Source organism: Thunnus thynnus, chromosome 3 (genome assembly GCF_963924715.1).
Source record: "Thunnus thynnus chromosome 3, fThuThy2.1, whole genome shotgun sequence".
In the NCBI taxonomy this organism is placed as follows: domain Eukaryota; kingdom Metazoa; phylum Chordata; class Actinopteri; order Scombriformes; family Scombridae; genus Thunnus; species Thunnus thynnus.
In genome coordinates, this window is record NC_089519.1 from 15,369,219 (window position 1) to 15,394,474 (window position 25,256).

At 40.6% G+C, this 25,256-nt stretch overlaps 1 protein-coding gene across 1 annotated transcript in view; it reads right to left on the bottom strand.

The window, feature by feature from the left end:
- Nucleotides 1–12,570, bottom strand: part of glra3 (glycine receptor, alpha 3) — a 56,913-nt gene extending 44,343 nt beyond the window's left edge. The window contains exon 1 of the mRNA XM_067584442.1: nt 12,221–12,570. Coding sequence (XP_067440543.1) covers nt 12,221–12,285 — 65 coding nt within the window. The 5' untranslated portion in view covers nt 12,286–12,570. The remainder of the gene's footprint in view (nt 1–12,220) is intronic.
- Between the last annotated feature and the right edge of the window lie 12,686 nt (nt 12,571–25,256).

Genomic DNA, 25,256 nt, shown 5'->3' on the forward strand with positions numbered 1-25,256 from the left:
GGTCCATAAGCCCATCACACAACCAGCAGCTGCCACTCTCAGGTTGTGGGAGACAGCTCTGCTTACTGAGTTACTGCATAGCACTTGTCTTCAGCAACACAGGCTTCTTAGTGTAAAACACTGATCTGAGAGAGACAAAAACCATTCCACACTGTTTCATTGACTTTTATGCAGAAATTTGGGAGACAGTGACGTCACATGACTACTATTCCAGCCTGTCAGCATCATAGTTACACAACAGGGTTGGAAAAGATACTTAACCCTGGATAGGTAACCCTGTAAGCCAACACCTGGTTCCTGCATCAGAGCCACCAAAACACACAGTGGTTTCATAACAATATTTATCACATATAACTCTCTACTCCTCAGCTGACGGAGAATCAAGGAGCTGCTCAAGATATCCTGTAAAAGTGTGCAGTGCCAGAACTGAGCACAGACCTGTGGAAGGATCCATTTGAAACATTCCTTATGAGGACTCAACAGAAGTTATTTATCTAAACTTTAGTGTGATAAGTAACACAGTCATATTGGACTCACAAATTCCACAGTGTTCAGCATCAGCATCCATCTGAACAAACAGCGTATCACCTGCTCTCTGCAACTAAGATACTAAAAAGCCCAACCCTGTCTAGGAGAGGTTTGGTTTGAAGTGCTGACAGAATTATTTATAACTAGCTCTCTGATTATGCAACAAAACATTCCCATGAAGCCGACACAAAGAGACAGAGAGAAGAGGCCTTTTACATCTGGCCATACCGAGTGTGCCTAGGAGACCTTGGTTTATCCCTCCCATTATGTAACAGCCTATCTCTATCAGCACGCTGACAAGCAAGCAACCCATTCTCAACAAAACTTTAACAGAATAAGTCAAATTTTCAAGAATCCATTATTCTAGTATATGCTCTGTGGGTGTGTGTGAGTGTGAGGTAAATATATTGGAGCACAGGACTGTTCAGACTGAACTGTCAGCAAGAGTTTATCACAAGAGACGTACACAACTTCTCCTTATCCTCTGCTCAGCGTGAAACTGAGTTTAAGAAAGATTTACCTTTAGACTAAATTTCTCAATTGTTTTGGACTAGTAAGAGTTTTCATAATTTTAATTCATAGTAGGCATCAGAGTTGTATCAACCAGATAATGAACGAAACTTGTCTTTTTGGGCATTTTACAGGGACTAAAATATTTGTGACTGATTTTTGTTTCTATTGTCAGCTGAAAAATCAAAGGCCAGGTGTTGCAGCCACTATTAATTCACAAATATAATACATCATACATTTATAAACACAATAATACATCTATTCATATATAAAAAACAAATGTGCCATTGCCTTATTCTGTTTTTAAATCATGAATGCATAATTCAATTTTAATTAACTAATTTTAAATAAAATGGATCACAAATGTATTTTAAAAGGCTTTTAATTTTTTTTTTTCATTTTCTGTTTACGAATGTGTTGCAGCTCTGTGGGTTGGGCCCATAGACTGTATAAAAATATGGACACAGTTACCGTGACGTCACCCGTTGGTTTCTGAAGAGTGGTTTTGAAACTCAAAGTGAGCGGCTCCTGCCATTGCCATCTTGGCAGTGCGTGACCTTGCCTCACTCCCAGCCAATCAAAAATGGGAAAAGAGGTGGGCCAAATGGCTGAAACAAGCCACCTAGCGGCTGGCAGACCTGTCATTCAAAGCAGCCATGTCCTTTATTATGCACAACTTTACGGCTTAATAAAATTTAAACGAGTAAGTTATAAAAAAAATTCACCCCCGGTACAGTTGTCATGAAAGTGAAATTAGCTATAGAGACCTAAACCGGGCTGTAAACATGTTTATTTCTGCTGTAAAGTTGGGCATTTTAACATGGGGGTCTATGGGGAATGACTCGCTCTTGGAGTCAGCCTCAAGTGGCCATTTGTAGGTTTTGGCACTTTTGCATTGGCTTCAGTTTTCAGCCCTGGGGGTTGCCGCTTGGTTGGACCTCATTTAATTTAGTTACCTTTTGCTTACATGCCTCAAATTAAAAAAATATGTCACTATGTTAAAGAGATCACAAAATAAAATTCAAAACTATTTTCTTTAGATTTAAAAAAAAAAACTGTTGTCACCCACTTCTCTGCATACATCTGAATAAATCTGGCAGGTGTGGAATTGCATGCACATGAGGTGTCTAGTCCCATATTTACTTACTCATGTTAAACTAATGTCCATAATTAACACATTAATAGTTGTGACATTTTTAGTTCATTAGGTAATCTAATGTTTCCTGACCTAGGTTAAAACTATAGTAGCACTGTGTGAGTAGGAAAAGGGTAATTTGTTAAAATATTGCAGATGATGGCTGGTGAGTGAAAACCCTGAAGAAGTACAATTTCAGTGATTATGGCTTTGGAAAACTCGATTGTCTGGAGGCCTGTGCAGTGGCATTTCAAACTCAAAGAAAAAAAGGAGAGTGGCAGAGGGTCACTGATGCGGTTAGTCATGTACGTTATGAGCACAAGCTGGAAGAAATACAGAAAAAGTGGTCTGATTTTAAAAATAAGACCAGAAAGTGCATTAGAACACAAAAGCAGAGCTACTGCTGCTGGGGGAGGAGAGGGGACAACAGCACTCAGAGAGACACTGCTGTCACACACTGCACTGATGACCACACACATCCAAATGTGGATCGTTTGCATGCAGGCCAGAACATGCTTAGATCAACACATTTCAGTATAAGAATTAATAGTCATGCCAATGTTAACTTAAAGGGGACGTTCACCCAAATTATGTAAAAACATATTTCTCACCTATTCCACCTTTTCATGTGAGTACAAGGAAATGACCAGCACATATTTAACTAATATGTCATAGGGTTTTCTTAATTAAATGTATGTTTTATTGTAAGAGAAAATATGAAAACATTTGTGAATGAGGCCCAGTATAGTACCATGCAATAAAACGATCTAAACTAAAATACTGACAATTTCAACTGCATGTCTTTCACTCTTAGTTTCTGAACTGCTTTAACGCTCTACTCCAAGCCAACAGTGTCGACCTCACTGTTAGCCTGTTATTGCTGCTGAGTCTAATTGCAGGATTACAAATTATTTAGTACTGTTTAGCTGCTTTCGGTGTCAAGCAGGTTCTCCAAACACCAAAACTCCATTTTGAGCCGTCTGAAGGTGAAAGTGTTTTTTTGTACAGTTGAAGACACATAGAAGAAAACCTAAGAGACCAATGACTATCTTGCCTGGAGTATATCTTTCCATCATTTTATCTCTGGCCCAAAAAACAAACAAGACTTGATGTTTAACTTGAAATATGGATGCGTGTCGTTATGCTTCAGCAAAACAACTTAATTGGGGCATTCAGACAAAGCAATCTGGCTCGTCATCGCGTCTCTTCTGTGTGAATGGAAATGCAGTGCTCAGTGAGAACATAGTCATCAGCTGGTGCACTAACATGATAACAGTCTCCAATCACTGCTCTCCAGATTCGTAATATGTGATCGTCTGCTTCGGGCCTTTTACTGTTACCTCAAATGCAGGCCGTTCTGCTGGGCCAGATTTTAAACTGCATAATGTATCATTGCATAATGTGCCATAGTTCAAGGATATTCCTCGTAGGGGGATTCAGACATGCAAACAGAAAGCCTGGCCAAGTACAAACAGCTGATCACCTTCTTATTGAGGGGGAAAAAAATGGGAACGATGGGCCTTAAGAAAATACACATAAAACCAACAGACATTTTTGCTTCTTTCTATGTGCCCCCTGGGTATTTCATATCACAACATACAGATAGACTATTTGACTACTACTACTGACTACTACTATTATTACTATTACTATACTATTATTATGGACTATTTTCACTGGGAGGCCTTAAAATGTTTTGTAGATGTGTATGCACTGTCCACTCATTAATTTCATTTTGTAAAGAGAGCTACCTCCCCAAGAAAATGTCCATCAAACTCAAAAATCCTTTAGTCATCATTTGTGGATTAATTTATGAAAGCTTTATTCAACATATAAATTGGTAAGTAACTCATTTTCAGTCATGATGGGACAACTCATGTGTGCATATTTCCATTTAAGGGTTGAAGACACTTGACCCGACTTTGAGATGAAAACAGTTCTTGCCTGCCCCCCCTCTTTTTTTTTTATTTCTCTTGTGTTAATATGTTGCCTTTCTAGTCTATTTGCTGCTGTGGTACTTGTTTAGACTAATTAGCTGCTGGATTAACACATACATCAGAAACACTATATTTCCCAGCTACCCCTGGGGTATTTTTGGCATTACAGCCTCGGACAGCCCAGTGCTGTGACAGGGACGGGGTCGACTACTGCCTTCAGCCAAATGTTAACTTAGTGTGGAGACTAACCCCCCCGCTTCATCCCCCCCATCACTTCCCCAGCACCACATACGCACAACCAGGCAGAGCACCACTTAACTGTGCTTTTCAGCCACATGTTTCTTCAGCAGTAACAAGTGTTCTTTTGGTCACAGAGGCAGTGACAGACAGACAGACAGACAGACGCTCACACACACACACACACACACACAAACATAATCCTAGTCTGATATGATGGATACTGCGTAGTTCCTTTTTTTGTTGTTGTATAAATTATTAATACAGAAGTGGCAACTTGCACTGATATGACATGTTTTTCAGGTTCTAGATTGTGATGGATACAGTCATGTGCTGCATGGCTGTCATGTCAAGAATTAAACTTTCCTTTGCCTCCAACTATTACCATGATTGCTCTGTCTGAATGCCAATATAGCCGTTCACATAAGACAATTTTGCAGCATAAGAATAGTGATCAAATAGTGATTTGATCAACATCAATGCAACAATGTGGGAGTAACAATTCTTTTTGGTTAACCGTTAAAACTTCTGAGTCATATTCACTACTTGACAACATACAAAATCAACAGGATAAATATGCCAACGACAACTACTTAATGTGGCTGTGATATAACAAAATACAAGTGATCATTGAGAACAGGAGGTGACAGAACAGATGTTTAAGTAAGCAGACTGTCTGTCCTACTGCTGACCAGCTGATAGGGTTAGCACAAAATTTGTTACTATGCCTAAAGGTGCAGAGGCATCAGCGCATGTTGAAATGTTTTAATGGTGAAATGTTTTTTTGGGAGTTTTTCCTTCAAACAGAGGGTCTAAGGATAGAGGATGTTGTATTGCTGTTGTAAAGCCTCTTCAGGCAAATTTGTGATTTGTGAATAGGTTAAAATTCCCTTGACTTGACTTGAAAATGCTTTAACTAGAAGCTACAGGACTCTTTCTGAAAGTATGAAGATGACAGCAAATAAAGCGTGCTTTCTTTATGAGCTGCAGTGGAGCGACAGTAACACAAATAGGGAAGTTCACACTAGAAAGACCTTAACTTTGGAAGATAAGACTTGATTTGACTAACTCAGACTGCAGAAGCCTCATATTAGCTTACGCTGAACATTACAGTGCATTTGCACAGAACAAGGACTGTGGATTTTGACCCCCCATCTGTTACATTGGAGTCACACTAGGAATGGATCACTGTGTGGCCTCTATGGACCAGAGGAATGATTTAAGTGATTAGTCAATAACTTTAAATGATGTGCATATGAACTTGTAAGTATTGTTTTAAGAAAATGTGAACCTTTCATTGAATGATTACTATTACAGAGCTTCTGCACAAAAGCAAGAGTAAAAATACAACAACAAATGCAATTGACATCCTTTACACTTTAGTTCAATGTAGGAAATTTAGATGTTTACAAAGTAATAGCATAATATTAAAACCTACTTAACAAAAGGAATGTCACACACGTGATGATATCATCCATACAGTAACATACAGTGTTAAATACACAGTATCATTGCCAGTTATGCCAGCGGGGAGGACTGAGAGGCGGCTTTTTAACAAAAAAATAATCTTGCAGAAAGAATTGTGTTTGGGTCCATAATAAGTATCACATATGTCTGTGCACACATTACACACAGACCTTTATATTCATCTATCAATATGCAATTAAATTTTCAGCTTACAGTTCAACTTGTAATCATGACAGTTACTACTTGATGAACAGGATAAACTTGCAGGTATGCATACATAAAAATGTACACCTGCTTTCGCTTTTACAATGCAATCTGTAGGCAGATTTTGAAAACTGTGACTCCAGGTTAAATGTGTTTGACTTTATTTGATGCAGTGGTTGATCTAGACTATTATCTAGCTCTCTATCTGTTTATACTTTGTATCATTTTAACTGAATTGTCAAATGCCAGCAGCTATGATCTGGTAGATAAATATACGCTGCATGAACTGATAGCGCACTGAGGAGGGCCTCTGGCTGAAATGTTTGTACTGCTTTAATTCCCCTGTGCTCATAAATGAGATGAAAGAATATGGAGCCTTTGGAGATTTTGGAGTGTGGACTATCTTCTCTACTTTTTGTGACATCCTCCTTAGGCTGACATAAACCCTCATGACATATCATAGTATGTACACTGAGTATACAGTATGTCATAACAAGTATAAAGCCTTTTATTAGGAAGGATGAAAAAGCATAATGTCAGAGTAAATTAAAATAAACTTGGTATTGTTAAAATGATAACATTTCACTGGTGACAGGTAACAGGTAATTAAAGGCAGATTGTGAGTGGGTCCACATTCACCAGGAGGTGTCGCATCTCTAGGACAAATGCAGAGGATTTCTTGCCTGATATCAGAATGAAAGAATCAGTTCAGAGGAATAGTCAAACACTGTCAATGTCACAATAACGAGGGGCAGCGAATTGGTAACACTTTATAATACAGCCTGCGATTTAATGTATTATTTTGTTGAATGTTTGAATGAATCAGGTACCAATGAAATACTTGCTGGTTTCTGCTGGTACAGTAGAAGAAAACAAGACTATGGGGAAGAAGGGAGGACGGGGAATTGGACATTTTAGTGGAAAGAAGAAATAAATTATACTATTTTTGTAAATACTGGGTACTGGGAAACAAAACTGAAATTTGAGGAAAATGTTGTCAACAACACTGATACTCTGCAGAGCTTATAAACTACAGTAATTATGATTAATTTCACAGTTAAAATCAACTATAAGAGTTTCGCTGTACTTCACAAATGATTGACCTCATCATTCAAGCTTCATGCCCTAAAACTACATTACACCACGCCCCAGCATTGGTGAGTACCACTGTCATCATTTGGGCCTTATTTTCTTCCACTGTACCTTCATTAAGTACCAGTAGGAACCCGTCAGTATTTTACCTGATTCATACATACAACAAAATGATGCTGTAAATGGCAGGCTGTATTATAAAGTGTTACTGCAAATGGTTTTAATTCCTTATGACATCTTGCTTACCCAACAGCTGAAATGATTGTACATGACATCATTTTGTATATGTAATGTTTATTTTTGTTCATATTAACATTTAAGCCATAATTATCAGCCTTTTCATTCAGCCATGCATAGTCATAAGACCAGATAAGATTTCTGTCTCTGTGGAAAAGAATGACATGTTTTGGATTTAATCTAGATCTATCAAGCTTTTATTTGTGAAGTATTTGTGTGTGTGCCAAGAGGGTTGTTCTGGTTGGAAAGGCCTTTGAAACAGCATTTAGCACACAGAATATTAAAATTCAACATTGCCATGATCATACCAGAAAACATAAAATTGAGGCCAGAGGCTTACAATGGCTTGTAATGGAGAGAGGAGACAGAGGCAAATACTAAAACATTAAAGAGAGACAAGTTTGTTTGTGTGCACGCGTGTACTGCATTATGCAGGAAACTTATGCAAATCAAATAATGTATTTTCTCTAAATTTTCTGAAACATGGCTTTCTACAGGACTTTTGAATTAGTGTAAAGTGTTACACTCATACTAACGAGCAAAAGTAACCCTTAGAAATAAAATAAAATGATGAGAACTGAGATGATGTTTTTGAACAAAGTTGAAATGAATTCTAGTTTCAGAAGAAATTTACAATCATTACCCTAATTAAAAAGAGCATATTTTTTAGAATAAACATTTTACATATTTACCTAAACATAAGGTGGTTCAAACTTGTACCCAGAGTGCAACAATGAATACAGCTTCATTAAGGCTGATACCAAAGGAGTGGAACCTCCTAATGGCCTGCTCTACACACATAGCAGAGGACTTCAATAAAAATAAAGTAGAGAAAACCATAAAAGTACTATGAATTTCTATGTCTTCACTCATGTGGAAAATACAACACATACTCAGACAAGCGTGTTGTTGGAAGAATGCATATGCCTGCTTAATGTAATACATCGCGGTGTAGCCAGTGTTGTAGTGCAATGTGACCAGTGACCACGGATAATGTCCCTCTGCATTCACACAAAAAACAACAGAAAAAAATACAACCAGAGAGAGAACAGAGGGAAAAACAAAGACTTTGAGTATTATAAATGAATGACAAGCTGGAGGCAGAACCAGTCCAGCTCCTGTTGAATGACAGACTATAAGCCTGTTAAATTTTGTCTTTGAATCCATCCATGACCCTCTAAGAAGATTTACTGTGGCTTTGATCTTTTCAGCTGCTTTTTATGCTAAAGCTTGCCCAAACTTCTCGGAAATCACACTTTTCACTTTTAAAAAGCCTAAAATTAAAATACTCACTCAACCGTGTTAAATGCACCACGCACTCCTATGGAAAGTTAGCCCGTTAATATAGATAGTACAGCCGAGGGGGGAGTGCTGCAAGAGTAGATATGACAGGACATAGAGTCTTGTTAATATTACCAAGCACCGACCTGCCTTTTGGGACTTTGTGGTTACTGTTATGAGTTTCAAAGACAAAAACTCATAAGCCTGAAGCTTCACATCATGTGTGAACATTATGGACATCATACTTTCTAACCCAAGTATAGCTTTCAGCTATTTTTTGTCCCCACTGACCAATGGCATTCATCAACATATGACATTTGACAATTTGATCTCTACTCCCTTGACCTCCTAAGTTCTGATGCCATCTTCAAATAGGCACTTGTAGTCAAGTATAAGGATCAATAGGGTTATATAAAACAGACCATAATGATATAAATCCTTGTGTGGTCACAAATTCCACTGTAGGAAGCAACTATTTTGTGGTTTATGGTTAATGTAGGCAAATAAAGTAGGGAAAGAGCAAAAAAAATCAGCAGCAAACTTCAATAGTGTGCAGAGGTGTGAAAATATGGAGGGTTTGAACTTCTCACTCAAGCTCAAGCTCTGTTTTTTTATTCGTCACAAAACTGCACTCAGTTGCCACTTTATTAGGTACACCTTTACACCTGCTCATTAATGCAAATATTGAATATCAAATGTATAAAAGCATGCAGACATGGTCAAGAGGTTCAGTTGTTCAGACCAAACATCAGAAAAGTGATCTACACTAAGTGACTTTGAATTTGGAATTGTTGTTGGTGCCAAACAGGGAGGTTCCAGTATCCTGCTGATATCCTGGGAATTTCACACTCAAGTCGTTAGAATTTACAGAGAATGGTGCGAAAAACATCCAGCGAGCAGCAGTGCTGTCAGAGGAAGTCAGAGGAGAATGGCCAGACGAGCTGACATTTCAACAGAGCAATGCAGTGGAGCATGTCTGAACAGACAACACATTGAACCTAGAAGTGGGTGTGTTGAGAGTTGCAATGATTAGTCTGATCAGCAAAAAAATAATCAGCAGGTATTCTGATAATTGATTAATCATTTGTCATTTTACAAGCAAAAATGCCAAATATTTGATGGTTACAGGTTCTCAAATGTGAGAATTTGCTGCTATTCCTCATCTTTCATTATAGTGAATGGAATAATTTCCGGGTCTGGACTGTTGGTTGCACAAAAGAAGACATTTGACAACACCATCTTGGGCTCTAGGAAATTGTAATGCATATGTATTTTTTTTTTTTTTTACTATTTCTGAGGTTTATAGACCAGCAAGTTAGTTCTAGATGGGCTACAGCAGCAGGAGACCACACTGGGTTCCACTCATGCCAGCTGATAAAAAGAAAACAGGCCTCACAATGGACACAGGCTCACCAAGACTGTGGAAAGCAGAGGAGTGGAAAAAAGCTGCCTGGTCTGACAGACATGCAGGGTCAGAATTTGGCATAAACAACATGAATCCATGGCTCAATACTACTGATTGTATATAAGTATGGACGTCTTGACAGCCCTCCAAAAGTAAAGCCAAAACATCTCAATCAGCCCCCTGGTTACTGGCTGCAGTATAGGTCAAGTCCCGCCCCCCCCCCCCATGTTAGCGGATGGGATGTGAGGTAAACTAAAAAATCAAAGTTCATGTCAAATACATTCTTCCCAAAGATGGTTTCTGTCATTTTAGGTAGTTCTTACCATGCTGATGCTTGTTCAAGTTCTCATTTTCTAGTTTGTTTTTAATTGGTTATTTGACAATATAAGAAGGGGGTGTGACGTCATGATTGATAGCTGTGACAGTTGCTCTCAAACCTCCGTCAGGCAGCAGGACGGCTGAGGGGGCGTGTCCCGTGGGCCGTCATCCCACAACCCGACTCTACTGCGCGGACTCTGGCTCCAAATGATGTCACAGAAGCAAGATGTCAGCTCCCAGAAAGGAGATATTTTGGCTTCATGTTCGCATAGCAGTAGGAAGTGGACGAGTCGTCCATACAGTCAATGATAAACGCTGCCTTTTGCCAATGGTTCATGCTGCTGCTGCTGGTGTAATGGTGTGGGGAATATTTTCTTGGTAGACATTGGGCCCCTTAATACCAGTTAAGCACGCTTAAATGTCACAGCCTATAGTATTGTTGCTGACCAGGTGCCTCTCTTTATGGACCCAGTCTACCCATGTTGTAACGGCTACTCCCAGTTAAAAAGCACATGCCATCTCAAACTGGTTCCACAAACATGACAGTGAGTTGAGTGTACCCCAATGGCTTCCACCAGATATGAATCCAATGGAGTGCCTTTGGGATGCGATAAGACAGATGCATTAATGTGCAACTGACAAATTTGCAGCAACTGCATGATGCCATTATGTCAACATGGACCAGAATCCCTGCAGAATGTTTCCAGCACTTAACTGAATCCATGCCATGAAGAATTCAGGTTGTTCTGGGGGCAAATGACAGTCCTACCCATTAGAAAGGTGTAATTAAAGTGGCCATCAAGTGTTCTTCTGTCACTTCATGTATACAAATGAATGAGGAGGGATGCTTGCAGCATTCTCCCCATTTGTATAATTCATCGCGTCTTGCCCCTCTCTGTGACGGCAGGTTTTTCACCCCACCGAAAGAGTATGTCCATTCAGAACAGCTATTAACATCTTTGAGGTTAGACGTTGTCAAATGATGCATTGAACAAACTAGTTTGTTTCAAACATACCCCAATCTTAACAGCCACACTGACAGAGTATTAGGTGTTGGAATATGTACTTGTAGGTAAAAAAAAAACAAACTACAACACAACACAAAAGATTTTTAGGCAGATATCAGTTCTGAAAGTTAAAGAAATCTGAAGACAATATAGTATCAGCTGATATTGTTCATTTTTACCATAAAGATGTAATAAATGTAAACATGTTTGGAAAGGATCCTTCAAGAGTAGTGACAATTATACAAGATAAAGTGCAGATGAACAGCAAATTATAAAATGAATAGATAAATAAATCGATAGATAAATAAAGTACAATTGAATATTTCACTGTAAATTCAATTAAATGCTGCTAAATACAAACACAGTCAAATAAAATTAAGAAAACATAAAGTAAAATGAGGTGTATTAAACATGTAGGCTATGTGATGCTTTGTCATGTTGCAATTCCCCCATCATTTAGCTCTGCCAATACTGACATTGAGCCTATCTGTGCCAAGCTCATTTTGGCCGATAACATCGCCAATAACAGTGAGACAAATGACCCTCCAAGACGCCCTGCTGCAATTGGGCCCAGGTGCAGATCATTAACATCGCTAAATTTTGACAAAAACTTGATATCATTGGATAAATATGCTTTTTCACATCAATCTGAAACAATTTAGTTATACATAGAAATGATAAGTTATAGCTGGAATTTATATTTTAAAAAGGTGCTAGGTTACCTTATAACTTGTGCGTGTGTGTTATGGTATGAGTGGAATATAATGGCAGCAACTTTTTTGGGGTCCACCATTTTCCCGACTCTGTTTGTCTGTCTGACAAGTTAACAGTCAGGTAGGTTAAACATAAAGCCAGGTCTTACCTCAGTAACAGTGCTAGTCTCCAGGCGAGTAAAAAGCCCGCCACAGAGTGCTTCTTCCTCCTCATCTCTCTCCAGAGGCTGCTCTCCTCGCGGCTCTTAGCGCTTTCAGCACCGCGAACAGCGCTCGTGCTCCAGCTGTGGTCACACAACACGCGGGGGGCAACTCAAAAGCATACTGTGGCAACAGAGAGACTCAAAAACAACCCAGCAGTCTGTTCATCCCCATTACTAGGACGAAACACAACATGGAAGCTGCGCATCATACAAAAGTAAAACGGATAACTGAAAAAAGGTTAAAAAGGAAAAACGAACGGAGCGCGCGCCAGCTGTTCAGACTCTGCTCTGGGCTCGTTCTGTGCCCTCGTGAAGCACGGGGGCAGAGAGACCCGCCCACCACTCCGGATTGGCATGACTGACAGACAGTTCAACCAATCATCTACAGTGTTGTTAATTTTTCCAGCTGAATCGCATCTGAAATTAGAAGTCCAGCGAGCTGGATCAAATTTGACACCCACCCATGCATTATTAAGCTTTCTCCTGTCTCTGTGTCTATATGTCCCTATATAGCTCTCCATCCTGCTATCCTGGCATCCTCCTCATTTTCTTTCCCTTCTTCTCCGTCTCAGTTTCTTTCTCCATCTGTTTCTAGCTCCCTCTGTCATTCTGCTCTGTTAGGCAGGATCACATAGAGACGCATGTGGTTGTGATTCCCGACTGTAAAGTAGCCTATGTTGATGTCAGTTTGCCATATGTGGCCAAGGTAGGCGTGGGAAGAGGAGTGCTGATTAAAGTTCAGATTTAAATCAACAGCACCCTGAGGCAAGTACAGTGCAGTCCTTAAATACAGTATACTTGGGGAGAGATGTGTTTGTCATTGTTTTGGCTCTAAACCAGCACACTGGCTTTCCAGTGAAACAATGACAGTGGTGACTTCCAGCTTTAAGCGTGTTTGGGGGTGTTTACATCCATATTTGTGTGAACAGTGTGGGACTAATTGGGCCTTTTACACTTTGGGGATGAGAATAAAAAGAGTTAAAATTTCTACACGGTTTATCAGATGTGGATATAAACACCCTCAAGTTAAAACGGAGAGGCATACAGATACAATGAGCTGGAGTAGAGAGCCAACACAAAACCGTCCAAACGCTTACATACATGCTTTATGCACACATAGATGAGTGTTTTGGAATATTTTTATGTGCATGCATCTTTTCTCACCAATTTAGTTCTGCAAACCCTCATTTTCAAATAGGCTTACATCCCATCCATATAATCCACTTAGCATGCTGTAATTGTCAGTTGTACGAAATGAAATTTTCAGATCATTCTCATTTGTGTTTTATATTTATATTTGACACTTTTTCTTGCAGCATTTAATAAGATTATTAAAGTAACTAATAATATTTCTTATTACTTCCACTCGTTTGAACAGCAGTAATTTTTGACACATGACACTGGAAGTAACAATGATCGGACCATACAATATCCCTCTTACACACATACCTCACATTGTAGAGCTCAGAATTTGGTCTGAAAAGTCATTAAAAATAAATAAACTGTGAGTTAACATGTGTCACCATAACAATATGTACAATTGCTTCTCAGAGGAGTTTTTTCACAGAGGTGTCATAGCATTGAAACACAGCTGCAGCTCATAAACTAAATTACAGTTTGTTCAGATAAGCTAATGAGTGAGCATTGACATAATTAATGTTATTACCTGCAGCTGTGTTTACCTTGCTTTAACATGTAAAAAGCATCTATGGTTATCTGTTGAAGTGTAGTGATATCAGTAAGTGAGCACAGTGAACAAAGATGCTCCCCACTTCTGGTAGATCATTTGGGGAATTTAGCAAGGAGCTGGACTTCCTGTGCACCAAAGAATGGCAGACCCCTTTACCAGGTCACTAACCTAAGACAGGGTCAATTTGATGACAACCCTGTATCATTTAGCATTTAACAGAAGTTGTTTGATCTGAAACTTGTGTTAAATGCTACAAAAACCAAATTGATGTTGTTTTCTAATACCAGGAAGACTTTAGCTTCTCTTCCTAAAATTGTAACCTTACAGAACAGTCAGACTGACTTAGTGTGACAGTACATGTATCTAGGTTTTTTAATTGATGATCATTTAACCTTTAAATTTCATATTGAAACTTTAGTAAAGAAACTGAAGCTCAAACTAGGTTTTTATTTTAGAAACAAATCCTGCATCTCCTATGGTGTCAGGAAAAAACTGGTTGAGGCTACATTCCTTCCCTTACTTGACTATGGTGATCAACTGTACATGCATGCCTCTGCCCAATGCTTGCATTGGTTGAATACTTTTCAATTCAATTCAATTTTATTTATGTAGCGCCAAATCATAACAAAAGTTATCTCAGGGCACTTTTCACATAGAGCAGATCTAGACTGTACTCTTAAATTTACAGAGACCCAACAATTCCCCCATGAGCAGCACTTAGCAACAGGGGCAAGGACAAACTCCCCTTTAAATGGAGTTATTATTATAACCATCGTTCAGGAACAAGACCACGCCCCTCTCTCTCACTAAATTCAATCACCTGTGCCTCACTAATTCAGTCATCCATGCATACCTATATAAGTGTGTCTAACCCCTTTCTCTCCCGTTGGTCTCAGTTCTCACGTGACCTACGACACGCTTGCATCGCAAACGCTCTCCCGCCCATGCCTCATGATCCACGTTCCTCAGCAACATACTGCCCACGACTAGATACAGCAGTACCAACGTGATATCTCCTTTACTACCACATCCACATGGAACCCTTCTCCTCCAGACACCGTGCTTCTGATCAGCTGGGATCCAGAAGCTCCACACTCATCCACGCAATGGCCCACTCGGGAGACGGTCGTCCCACTCCAACGAAACGATGATAAAGACAAACTTCCCAACTCTATGCAGACTCTACTTCCATCAACCCTCTCGCCGACAGCTCAAATCCTCCCGCTCTTCTGGGTTCATTGTCCGCCGCCGGGCCGACGCACACCAATGACGTCACAACGCCACCTACAACAACAAAGCCCAGACTTCTTCAGCCCCGGCTGAAGGCAAGGCTGATCTCCAGATACAAATCCCGTTTCGCGGAACCGACAACAAAGCCAGGTTCTTCCTGCTCCTCTCTGCCTCCACCTCCACCACCGCTCTTGACGGCCGCTCACTTCCGGGTTCCCCGCCCAGCGCTACCCGTGCGCCGCACATCAATGACGTCACAATGCAGCCAACTGCTTCAGCCCTCTCACAGGGCCAGATCATATCTTCCCTTGTGCCTGCTCCCTCCCTGTCTGATCTGTCTCGTGTTTTTCGTCTTTTCTCTCATCCTCGTGTCCACAGACTGCACAATCAACCCCTGCACATACATCCCCTCATCCTTTCCTCTTCCTCTTCCTTCCTTCAGCTGCAGCTACCTCTACACTTTCAGCTCCAGCAGCTCCTTCTTTTATGTTTCTTGCCTCAGCCACCTCCGGTCCTGCCGTTACCACAGCAACTGTTGCACCGAGCCACGGTGCTCCCTCTGATGGACCCACTCAATTTCCTACTGTTCTATCCCTGTTCCCCTCCCTTCCCCAACACCCAAAAGTTTTTTTCTGTGTCTTCAGCACCCCCCATTGCTGATCCCCTCACTCCAGCCGTCGTTAACCCTCTGCCCACGAGCACTTTCACTCTGGCCTCCGCCACTCCGCCCCTCCACAGCCTACAAAGCCAGGCTTTCCAGTTCTGCACAGCCTCTAGTTCCACCACCGCTCCAGCCGACCACTCGCTTGCGAGTTCCCTACCCAGCGCCCCCCGCACTGGCACACCAATGATTCCATCCTGCTGCCACCACGGCACAGCTGCTTCAGCCCTAGCCAGGGCCAGGTTGTATTTCCCCACGTGCCTGCTCCCTACATCTTAATTGCCTCGTGTTTTTGTGTCATCCCTGCATCTATGAGCCACACATCTTCCCACTTCACACACATCCCTTCATCTTCATCCCCTCAACCCTCATCCTTTCATCCCTCGACCCTCATCCCTTCATCCCTCAACCCTTCGACCCTCATCTCTTCATCCCTCGACCCTCATCTCTCATCCCTTCATCCCTCAACCCTCATCCCTTCATCCCTCATCCTCGACCCTCATCTCTTCAACCCTCATCCCTCTTCTGTACTAAGGACTAAGTTTGATAAAAACTTGAGAATTCAGATAAAAATATATGTATGGGCCAGGAGGACAGTACACTATAACAAATAGAATTGGCTGTGAAGCTTTCCAGGTTGGGTGAGAGAGACTAAGAACTCAAAAGCCTTGCTTTTGAATGAGTTATAATTAAATTTAGGTCTAGGGTTGATAATTAGGCTTGTGTTGAGAATGGCTGCAACTCCACCTCCTCAACCTGTGTCTGGAGGAATGTGAGTATTAATATGACTGGGGGGAGTGGATTCGTTTAGGCTGACATATTCTTCATGACACAGCCAGGTTTCAGTAAAACAGAATAAATCAATATGATACTCTGAGATTAGATCATTTATTAATAAGGCTTTAGATGATAGTGATCTAATGTGAGTCCACATTTAATTATCCTATTTTGTTGTACTATTGCAGTAGTGGTGTTAATTTTTATTAGATTTTTATGAATGAATCCTCTTCTGTTTACTTAAGATTAAATTGATTTAAGTGGTCGGGGGACACACACAGTCTCTATGTGGTTTTGGGTGGGTAACTGTACTAATGGAAGCACAGAGAAGCGTGTAGGACTACAGCTCTGCCTCCTGGTCTCAACTCTGGGTTGTCATGGTTTTGGTCTACTAATAAACTCAGCCATATTTCTAGATATGAGAGCAGCTCCATCCAAAGTGGGATGTATGCCGTCTCTCCAAATCAGACCAGGTTTTCCCACGTCATTTGCTGGACACCACCTCAACAGCCAGCGGTTGAATAATAACATGTGGCTATACATGTCATCACTGGTCAGATTTGGCAGGGGCCCAGAGAAAACTAACAAATGTCTTTGCATATGTACACACCGTGGTGACCTGTGGGCTTCTGCTTAGGGCTATGATTCCTTCAGACAGTCACCCAGCCACCCAGGCTTCCTGGCTGCTCAGGAACTACCGGGGGAGTAGGAGCTATGCTAGGTCAGCCCGCATTGGCTACTGGGGGCTGACTAACTACATTAGCTAATGATGGGTTTTCCATGGTGCAGACTTGCGCTTCCAGTTCACTGAGCCTTGCCTCCAACACTGCAAATAAACTACATTTATTACACATACTATTATCACTAGAGGAGGCAGAGGAATAGCTAAATATATAACACACCGAGCAAGAGAGAGCAGGAGAGTGAGAGGGAGAGAGAGAGAAGCCATCGCTAACTGCTTAGCTAATTTAGCTGCTAAGCTAACTGCTAAGCTAAAATAACAACTGTGGGGCGAGAAAAGTCACTAAAAGGAGAGAGCTAAGAGTGCTTGAGCAGAACTAGTGCAAGTTTAAATGTAAAGTGGGTAATTTTCCACAGTAATGAAGAATATAGCAAAATTAACTGAGTTGAGAGCAGCAAAAATGCTGTAAGTAAACGTGGTCGGCAACTGGAAACACTGTGTACCACAGCGCCCTGATGTTTGTCACAGGCTGCATAGCTCTCACTCACCATTGCACCCTATATGCCAGAGTTCAGGCGCCTTCACTGGCCTTAAGCAGACTTACTCACTGATACATATTTAGTTTAAGTCCATCTTTGGTCTGCTCCCTTCTTACCTTTGTGGGTATATCTCACTCAAAACTAGTAATTATAGTTTGCGCTGAAATGACACCCTCTTACTGTCTGTTCCTAAGGCTTACAATGAATTTGGGAAACACTCCTCTATGTTCTCTGCCCCTGCAGCCTGGAGCCACTTGCAGACAGATTTGCAGCTAGATGAGCTGATCCCGATTAGGGCATTTAAAAATGTAGTGAAGGGTTTAGAGGCAAATTCAATTGGAATCTGTAATTGCTTCCTTAGCTAGATCCATTTCCTCTTATTGGTCTTTTTAGGCATATGATTCTGTGAGTTGCTACTGTATGTTTTATTTTATGTGTTTTTAATTGTTTTCTCTTATGATGTTTGAAACACTGTGTTGTTGCTATCTTGGCCAGGGCTCCCTTGAAAAAGAGATCTCGTGATCTCAATGGGATTCACCTAGTTAAATAAAGTGTTATAATAAATAATAAAAACAAAATCATTTGTACCAAACAGCCAAAATGTTAAGTGATGACCAGAAGCATGAAACTCAAGGATGTAGACAGGTGTGGTACAAGTGGACCAGAAAAATAAGAAAAGCCACACACATAGAGAGAGGGAGGAGAGGAGTGTAAGGGCATAGGCGCTGGTGTCCCAATATGTTAAAGGCGACGAGGAACACTGGGGATGGCTGCACTCTGCACCGCTGTCACTCATCCCTCATCCTCCTCTCACTAATGTGCAAGATATGAATTAGACATTAGGTTCCGGGTATTACAGCGCAATATGGTGAAACTTTTAACATTTCCTGTCAACTGTTCGTGCAATCAAGCAATTATTACCTCCTGCTCTATCCACTCCCTGTACTTCCACAGTCCTGTCCTGTTGTGACCCATCCACCCAAATCCTACATCTTCACCTTCAGCATTTAACCCATAAATAATCGTGTTCCACTGAGGCCATTTTCTCAATGCTATCCCAATTTAGGAATATCACCTAAACAAGAGATTTGTTTTTGTGGCAGAAATGTAGATGAATTTGGCATTGTTTTTTAAAGTCAAATCTCCATTTGTAAGGCTATTCTCCTGAAACTAATATTTTGTTGTCCCATGACTTGAGAGATATTTATTTGGAAAATAACTTCCTCATCCATTCTCAAAACTCATACGATTCAAATGAATATTTGTTGTGACAGTGCAACCAGTCCTGCCTCATTGTACCTGCATAAACCCATCCTACTGTAAGCCCCTTACAGACATGCATTTCTTTATGATAATAAATGTGTTGGCAATTTTACATGCTGATCTCATGTCCGAATAAATGCCCAAGTAAAAGCTATGATTACCTTTCAATCAGACCTAGTTACATTTCCTTAACTCTTCCAATACAACACAAGTCTGATCTAGAGGGGTACGTTACAAATGTTTGCTCACTTGAATTGTTTTGTTCAGTTCAGGTCAAAGATTTGTATTTTCTAATTATAGGTTTCCATCCACCCATTTTTATTTGCATTTTCAATTTACTCATAAAGAACCTGAATGGAAATTCAGAAAATCACAAAAAAATATGGCAAAAAGGCATGTGACTTAAACATCCGCTCAAGCTTCCACCGAAGAGTAAAAAAAAAAGCAGAAGATGAAAACATCAGATCTGTGTAGATTAATAAAAAGACTAACGCTCCTCAAGTGAATATTGGACTAGTGCTCTTTTAATGGCCCCTGACTGAAAAATTTGCACCACCAGCTCAACGACCCAACTCCTAATATTCACATAACTGCAGTGGATGGAAACATGCATTTGTTCAAATTTTCTTTTTCAGATTATCTGGAAAGTTGGCTAATTTGCGCTATATTTGTATGGACCTAGCTTGGACAACCTATCCTGTGTAGTTCGTTCATTATTTCCTACACTAAGTGATCACATCTCTGTTCAAATGGACCTCAGTCCATACATCAGTTAGTGAACGAGTCACCATCCATATGATTCTGTCTTCAGTTCAGTAGTACAAAACTAGGCCTCTACAAACACTGTTTACAACGTTATTAGCTCATCAAACAACTATATGCCACAGAGCTATAACATCATCAATGTTTCATGACTGACAACAGTGTTCTCAGTCACCAATAAGTGGAGCTCCGCTGCTAAACACTACTGATTTGGTCAGAGACAATGGTGGTTCAGTGCATACAGAGAAAAGCACAAGGTTAAATATGCACAGAGATTAAATGCACATGTTCTGCTCTCTTGAGTGCACTGCAATTAATGTATCATTTAAATGCACAAATATACGTATATAAAGTCAGTCATTATCAGTCTCCACCACGTGTACATGGTGCCAAATATTGTGCAAGCCTTGTGGTTCTTTCCTTATCAGTCCTGTCATGTATGAATAAAGTCATAGCAAACAGATACGTAACAGAGAGCTATGTCTGAATGACAAAAAGCCATAACATCAACAGATAGATGAAGCCAGTAATGTTATGTATTCCATCTCTAGTTAGAAGACATGGAACCAATATATAATTAATGTTGAATCAACACTGAAACTGGTAATAATTCATCAACTTACCACAATTTTAGGTAAAACTGGAATGTTAAGTATTTAAATCAATATATTTTTTATGTTCTGCATCCATCTGTGTGATGAAGTAGTGATACAGAAAGAACAGCACATTTACCCTATTTGGAAACACTCTCTGTACTCAATTGGGCAGTTTCAATTATGCAGCCAGCTACACATAAAGCAATACAAATCCATTGTTATGAATACTGAAGCCTATGTTATTGGTTTTCTCTTCTGATCAACTTTAAAGGTTCTATATGCAAGTTTCAGAAAGTCCTTCTCATTAGTGGCCATTAGGTGAGCTGCAGTCAGCGTCCTGTTGCTCAAATTAGCGCGCATGCTTGCACTCTGTCAGCACGAGTGAGCAGCGGCGCGAAAATATTACAGGTGATGTCTTTTTCCTTGCTTACACTTCTCATAATAAAATAAAAGATCCCTAATGTGTTGCACTGGGCTTCAGCAAAGCATCTCTCACTCCCAGTCAGACAGCCTCCCCCCCCCACTGTACGTGCACACACTCGCTCACACACACACACACGCAGAGCAAACACACAGAGGCCCCTGCTGCTCTGTGGCCACTGGCTGGTAGTGATGTGTGGGTCAGAGTTTTTTAATACCCGCATACACCTGCCCCATTATGAGATCATTCGGCACTGCCCAACCTGCAAAAATATATGTTAATCAACCACCTGAGCCCAACCCGAAAACCTCCAACTTTGTTTAGTGTGTTCACTAAACACTTGTAGGCTCAGCGAGCTGTCGCCGGGGAGCAACGTGCTGCGGTTTTCTTATTAAATGTGTGGTGGTTGGCGGAAGCAGCTAGCCGTCTCAACCCCCCAAAAAACAAAGGTACTATAGCCAGAAACAGTGATTGCTGGCATGGTTAGGCAGCTAGCCACCAGCCAACCTAGCAGGAGAGCTGTTGGTCGTTTGTTGACAGCGGGAGAGAGGCGAGGCACTCAGGAGTGCGCAAAAACATCATATTCTTTTGATTGTCATGGAAAAAACAGCCCGAGTCTTTCACATAGAAATGAAGAAAGTGAGAAAGTGAAGGTCTCATTTTTTTAAGTTACATTACAATCCGTTCACTCATTTGCAATAAAAACCCATTAGTATATGTAAATTGCTTCACAGTTCTTACATATTGCCCCTTTAAAGTTGTTGTACACTCTGTCAACGGTGATACTGATGCCATCTGATTCCAGGGTGACTTGAGTCTCATCTGGGTGATCCTAGGATTTTTTTAATGGGAGCCCAGAGGGGACCAAGAACTAGTCAAAGAGTGTCCCACAACAATTCAACACATCAACTCAAAATGAACACAAAACCAAAGGTACAGCAATGAGTGTGGGCTCACAATGCATCAATGCATGCTGTTCTGCAAACACACTGCTTCTTCTGTGTAGAGCATATGCCCCAGTTTAATAAACCCATATGCAGTACGTACCTACAGTATACAATATGATTACAATGTAAGGCTAATATGTTGTTAGTTATTCAAAGTAATCATCTTATCATACATGCTTTTATACAACACTAATCCAAACTATCATGGATGTTTGAGGGAAATTCTTTCAAGCAACAAAAACTCACGGCTGAGTGCACTTACAGAAACGGAGACTCCATATCAATATCTTTCTACAAGCCTTTTGATTTTATACAGCTCATTGCTCAAATCAGCCCGATTATGACTGAGAATGGAAAACAAGGTGGCTCTTTCTAAAAGATACTGCTTTTGAGATGGAGTGCCTAAACCCCTGTCAATGTGTCACAGGATTAGGAAAGCACTTCTTTAAATCAACAGTAATTAGTCAGTAGTCAAAATCTGACAGATGATGCTCCTACAGTGCACCTGCGCTATCATCCCTCACTCACCAGCAGTGGAAGTCATGTCACCACGGATCCCACTCTCTCTCTTCCTCTCTCCCTCTCAGCTCTCACAGGGTGACTGCAACTTGTCAGACAGACAGAACTTTTTAGAACGTCGCTAGGAGGATACACAGCACAGCAGCGAAACTGTCCATCAGATTACAGCATCATGCCTTACATGACCATCTAGTGTCACTCAGCCTTGGAAGCTCTCTCTAGGCTGAACTCTCTGTAGATTAGTCATTTGTTGTGAACATATGGGGCTCACGTGAAAACAAACTCTTTTTGCATGTTAGCATGCCGACATTAGCATTTAGCTCAAAGCACTGCTGTGCCTAGGTGCAGCCTTACAGAGCCTCTAGCATGGCTGTAGGCTCTTAGTCTTCTTGTATTAACGGTGGATCAAATAATATATATAATGTGAAAGATGTCACTCAGCGTTAAAATCCACAAATAATTATCAAAGGCTCTGCAGTTCTCCTCAGCTGTGCAGAGTATTTTAACGTCTTTTGGCTCATTTTTATGGTTCACAGCAGCAGGCAGCTACATTAATAACTGCTGTGGCAAGTGTACTCAGATTCTATCAGGTTTCTGCACTACTCTGCCAGAATGATCACAGTCACCACTAAGAAACATTATTTCATCTGTATCACATAACCATTATCCTCTTTGTGTCTCTGTGAAAGACGAGCCAGGAGAGAAAAACAGTCATGATATGTTAGACACGCATACACCAAATAGCAGGCACTTCATACACATAGTGTGTGTGTGTGTGTGTGAATCTATAGAGGTGACCTTCCTCTAAGGGAAGGATGACCCTCATTTAGGCCATTCTCCAGCTGACAGTGAAATGTTGAACGAATCCTAGGTTATGCCTCTCTCTCTCTCTTTCTCTATCAGCAACACACACACTCTTCTTCTGTGGTTTCTCTCTCTCTCCTTTATTCTCCTTGCCCCCTCCACAGCTGCAGGAGTTGAACATGCTGCCAACACTTTATTAACATTCTTTGTTCATAAACAAACACTCATCATTAGCAGTTACATCACATCACTGATGTGTTCCAAAGTAGGGAACTAACCTACTATATAATGTACACTGTACAGACTCTGCTATCTAAAAGCAGGTAGCTTGTTCAGTCTGCCCATGCCTTCCAGTCACAGCCTCCTTTTATTGTTATTAATTCCATCTAAAGCTGCACCAGCCTCAAAGCTGATATACATCAAAGAGAAGGTCGTCTGTTTCTGGGTGGAGTTTGGCAGTGCAGGAGATCTGGGGTCCTCGGGGGGGGGGGGGGGGGGGTTAATGTCAGCATGTCAACATGTATTTTTCTGAATTCATATAACAGCAGTTACATCTCTTCCTCTAATTTCATCTACTGAGGATGTCAGTGCCAGTATGAAAGAGTGGTTTCTTCAACTTGCAGATATCCCTCCTCTTCTCTATCCTTTTGAATCAATGAGGCCTGTGAGGAGGCACTAAAAAAAATCCTGCACTGATCTAAAGTCAAAAGGGAAGAATTTCTCATATAACCACATTTTCTGCTCACTCTCATGCTATCAAATCTGCTTTTAAGCAAAAGTGGCACATTCTGCAGTCAGACACTGAATTAGCCTCTTTTTTTTTTTGGTGTGTCTAAGTGGGACTGTGATTTAAGACACTGCTTAGTCCATGCTGACTTGTCCCATAGAATTACCGCCCAGCCTGATCAGCTGCCTCCCCAGTGGCAGGAAGTTAACTGTCCACATACTGGTTAGAAAGGATCTTTCACAGATGTGCTTCCTAAGGAATTATACATGATAAGATGTCTCTGTGATTAATCCTGACACATGAATAGGTCACCTCGAGGTAACATTAACAAAGGATGCCATAAGGTAAAATGACCCAAATTATCGTGGCGCAGTACATTTTAATGATGCAAATCAACACATCTGTACATTAAGATTCCATGGCTTAGAAAAAGTCAATCTGCCAGCAAGAGCAGCCACTTTAACCACTAATGAGAAGAGAATCGTTCTGGGGCACAGACCACATGACACAGACAGTTTGTTACCCAGAACTCTGAAATAGGTGTATGTTGTCTGTGTTTGCTTTATTCAGTAACACTTTAACATTTATTAGCAGTATGTAAACATTTAATAAATGGTTTATAACACAGTATAATGTAGTTATAAGCAGATAAAAGTGTTTATTAATGTATTTGTACTATGACTCCTATGTGGGAATCCATAAGTGGATGCTAAACAGATAATGAATGACAATATAGTAAAACAGTTGTAATAATATAAAATACGTCTTCATAGGTGAAGTTATGTAACTGCTGTACATTAATAAATACTTATAATGTCTTTATATCTGCTTATAACTACATTATGGTATATTATAAACCATTTATTACATGTTAGCTAGAGGGACTCAATGTAAAGTGCTATCTTTATTCTTCCCTGATAATGGAGGTATAACCATCATCATCTTTCTTATCTTCCTATCACCCTGTCCTCTTTAAAGCAACACTAATCAACATTTTTATATGAACAATGGATCAAACCGGCTCACACTCACTGCTCTCATCAACCTCGTTTTCAGCCACAGCGGACAGCTGTTTTCAGCGACAAAGCTCTGACAAAACCACTATATGTCACCCGCCCCCGCACCAAACAGCTGACAGAAACAGTAATCAACTAGCTGGTGAACATAGAGGAGCATTTAGCAGCTAAAGAGCTGCAGATATTTCCCTCAGGAGTTGATGGAGACCATAGAAGAAGGAGAGTGCATGGATTTACATTTGCCAGGGGGCCAGAGACACGACTGTTTGTTCACCACAACAACTTTATAAAGGTGATAGTGACAATGCTGTTAACAGCTTGTTTTTACTGCCCCCCAAAGAGGCAACA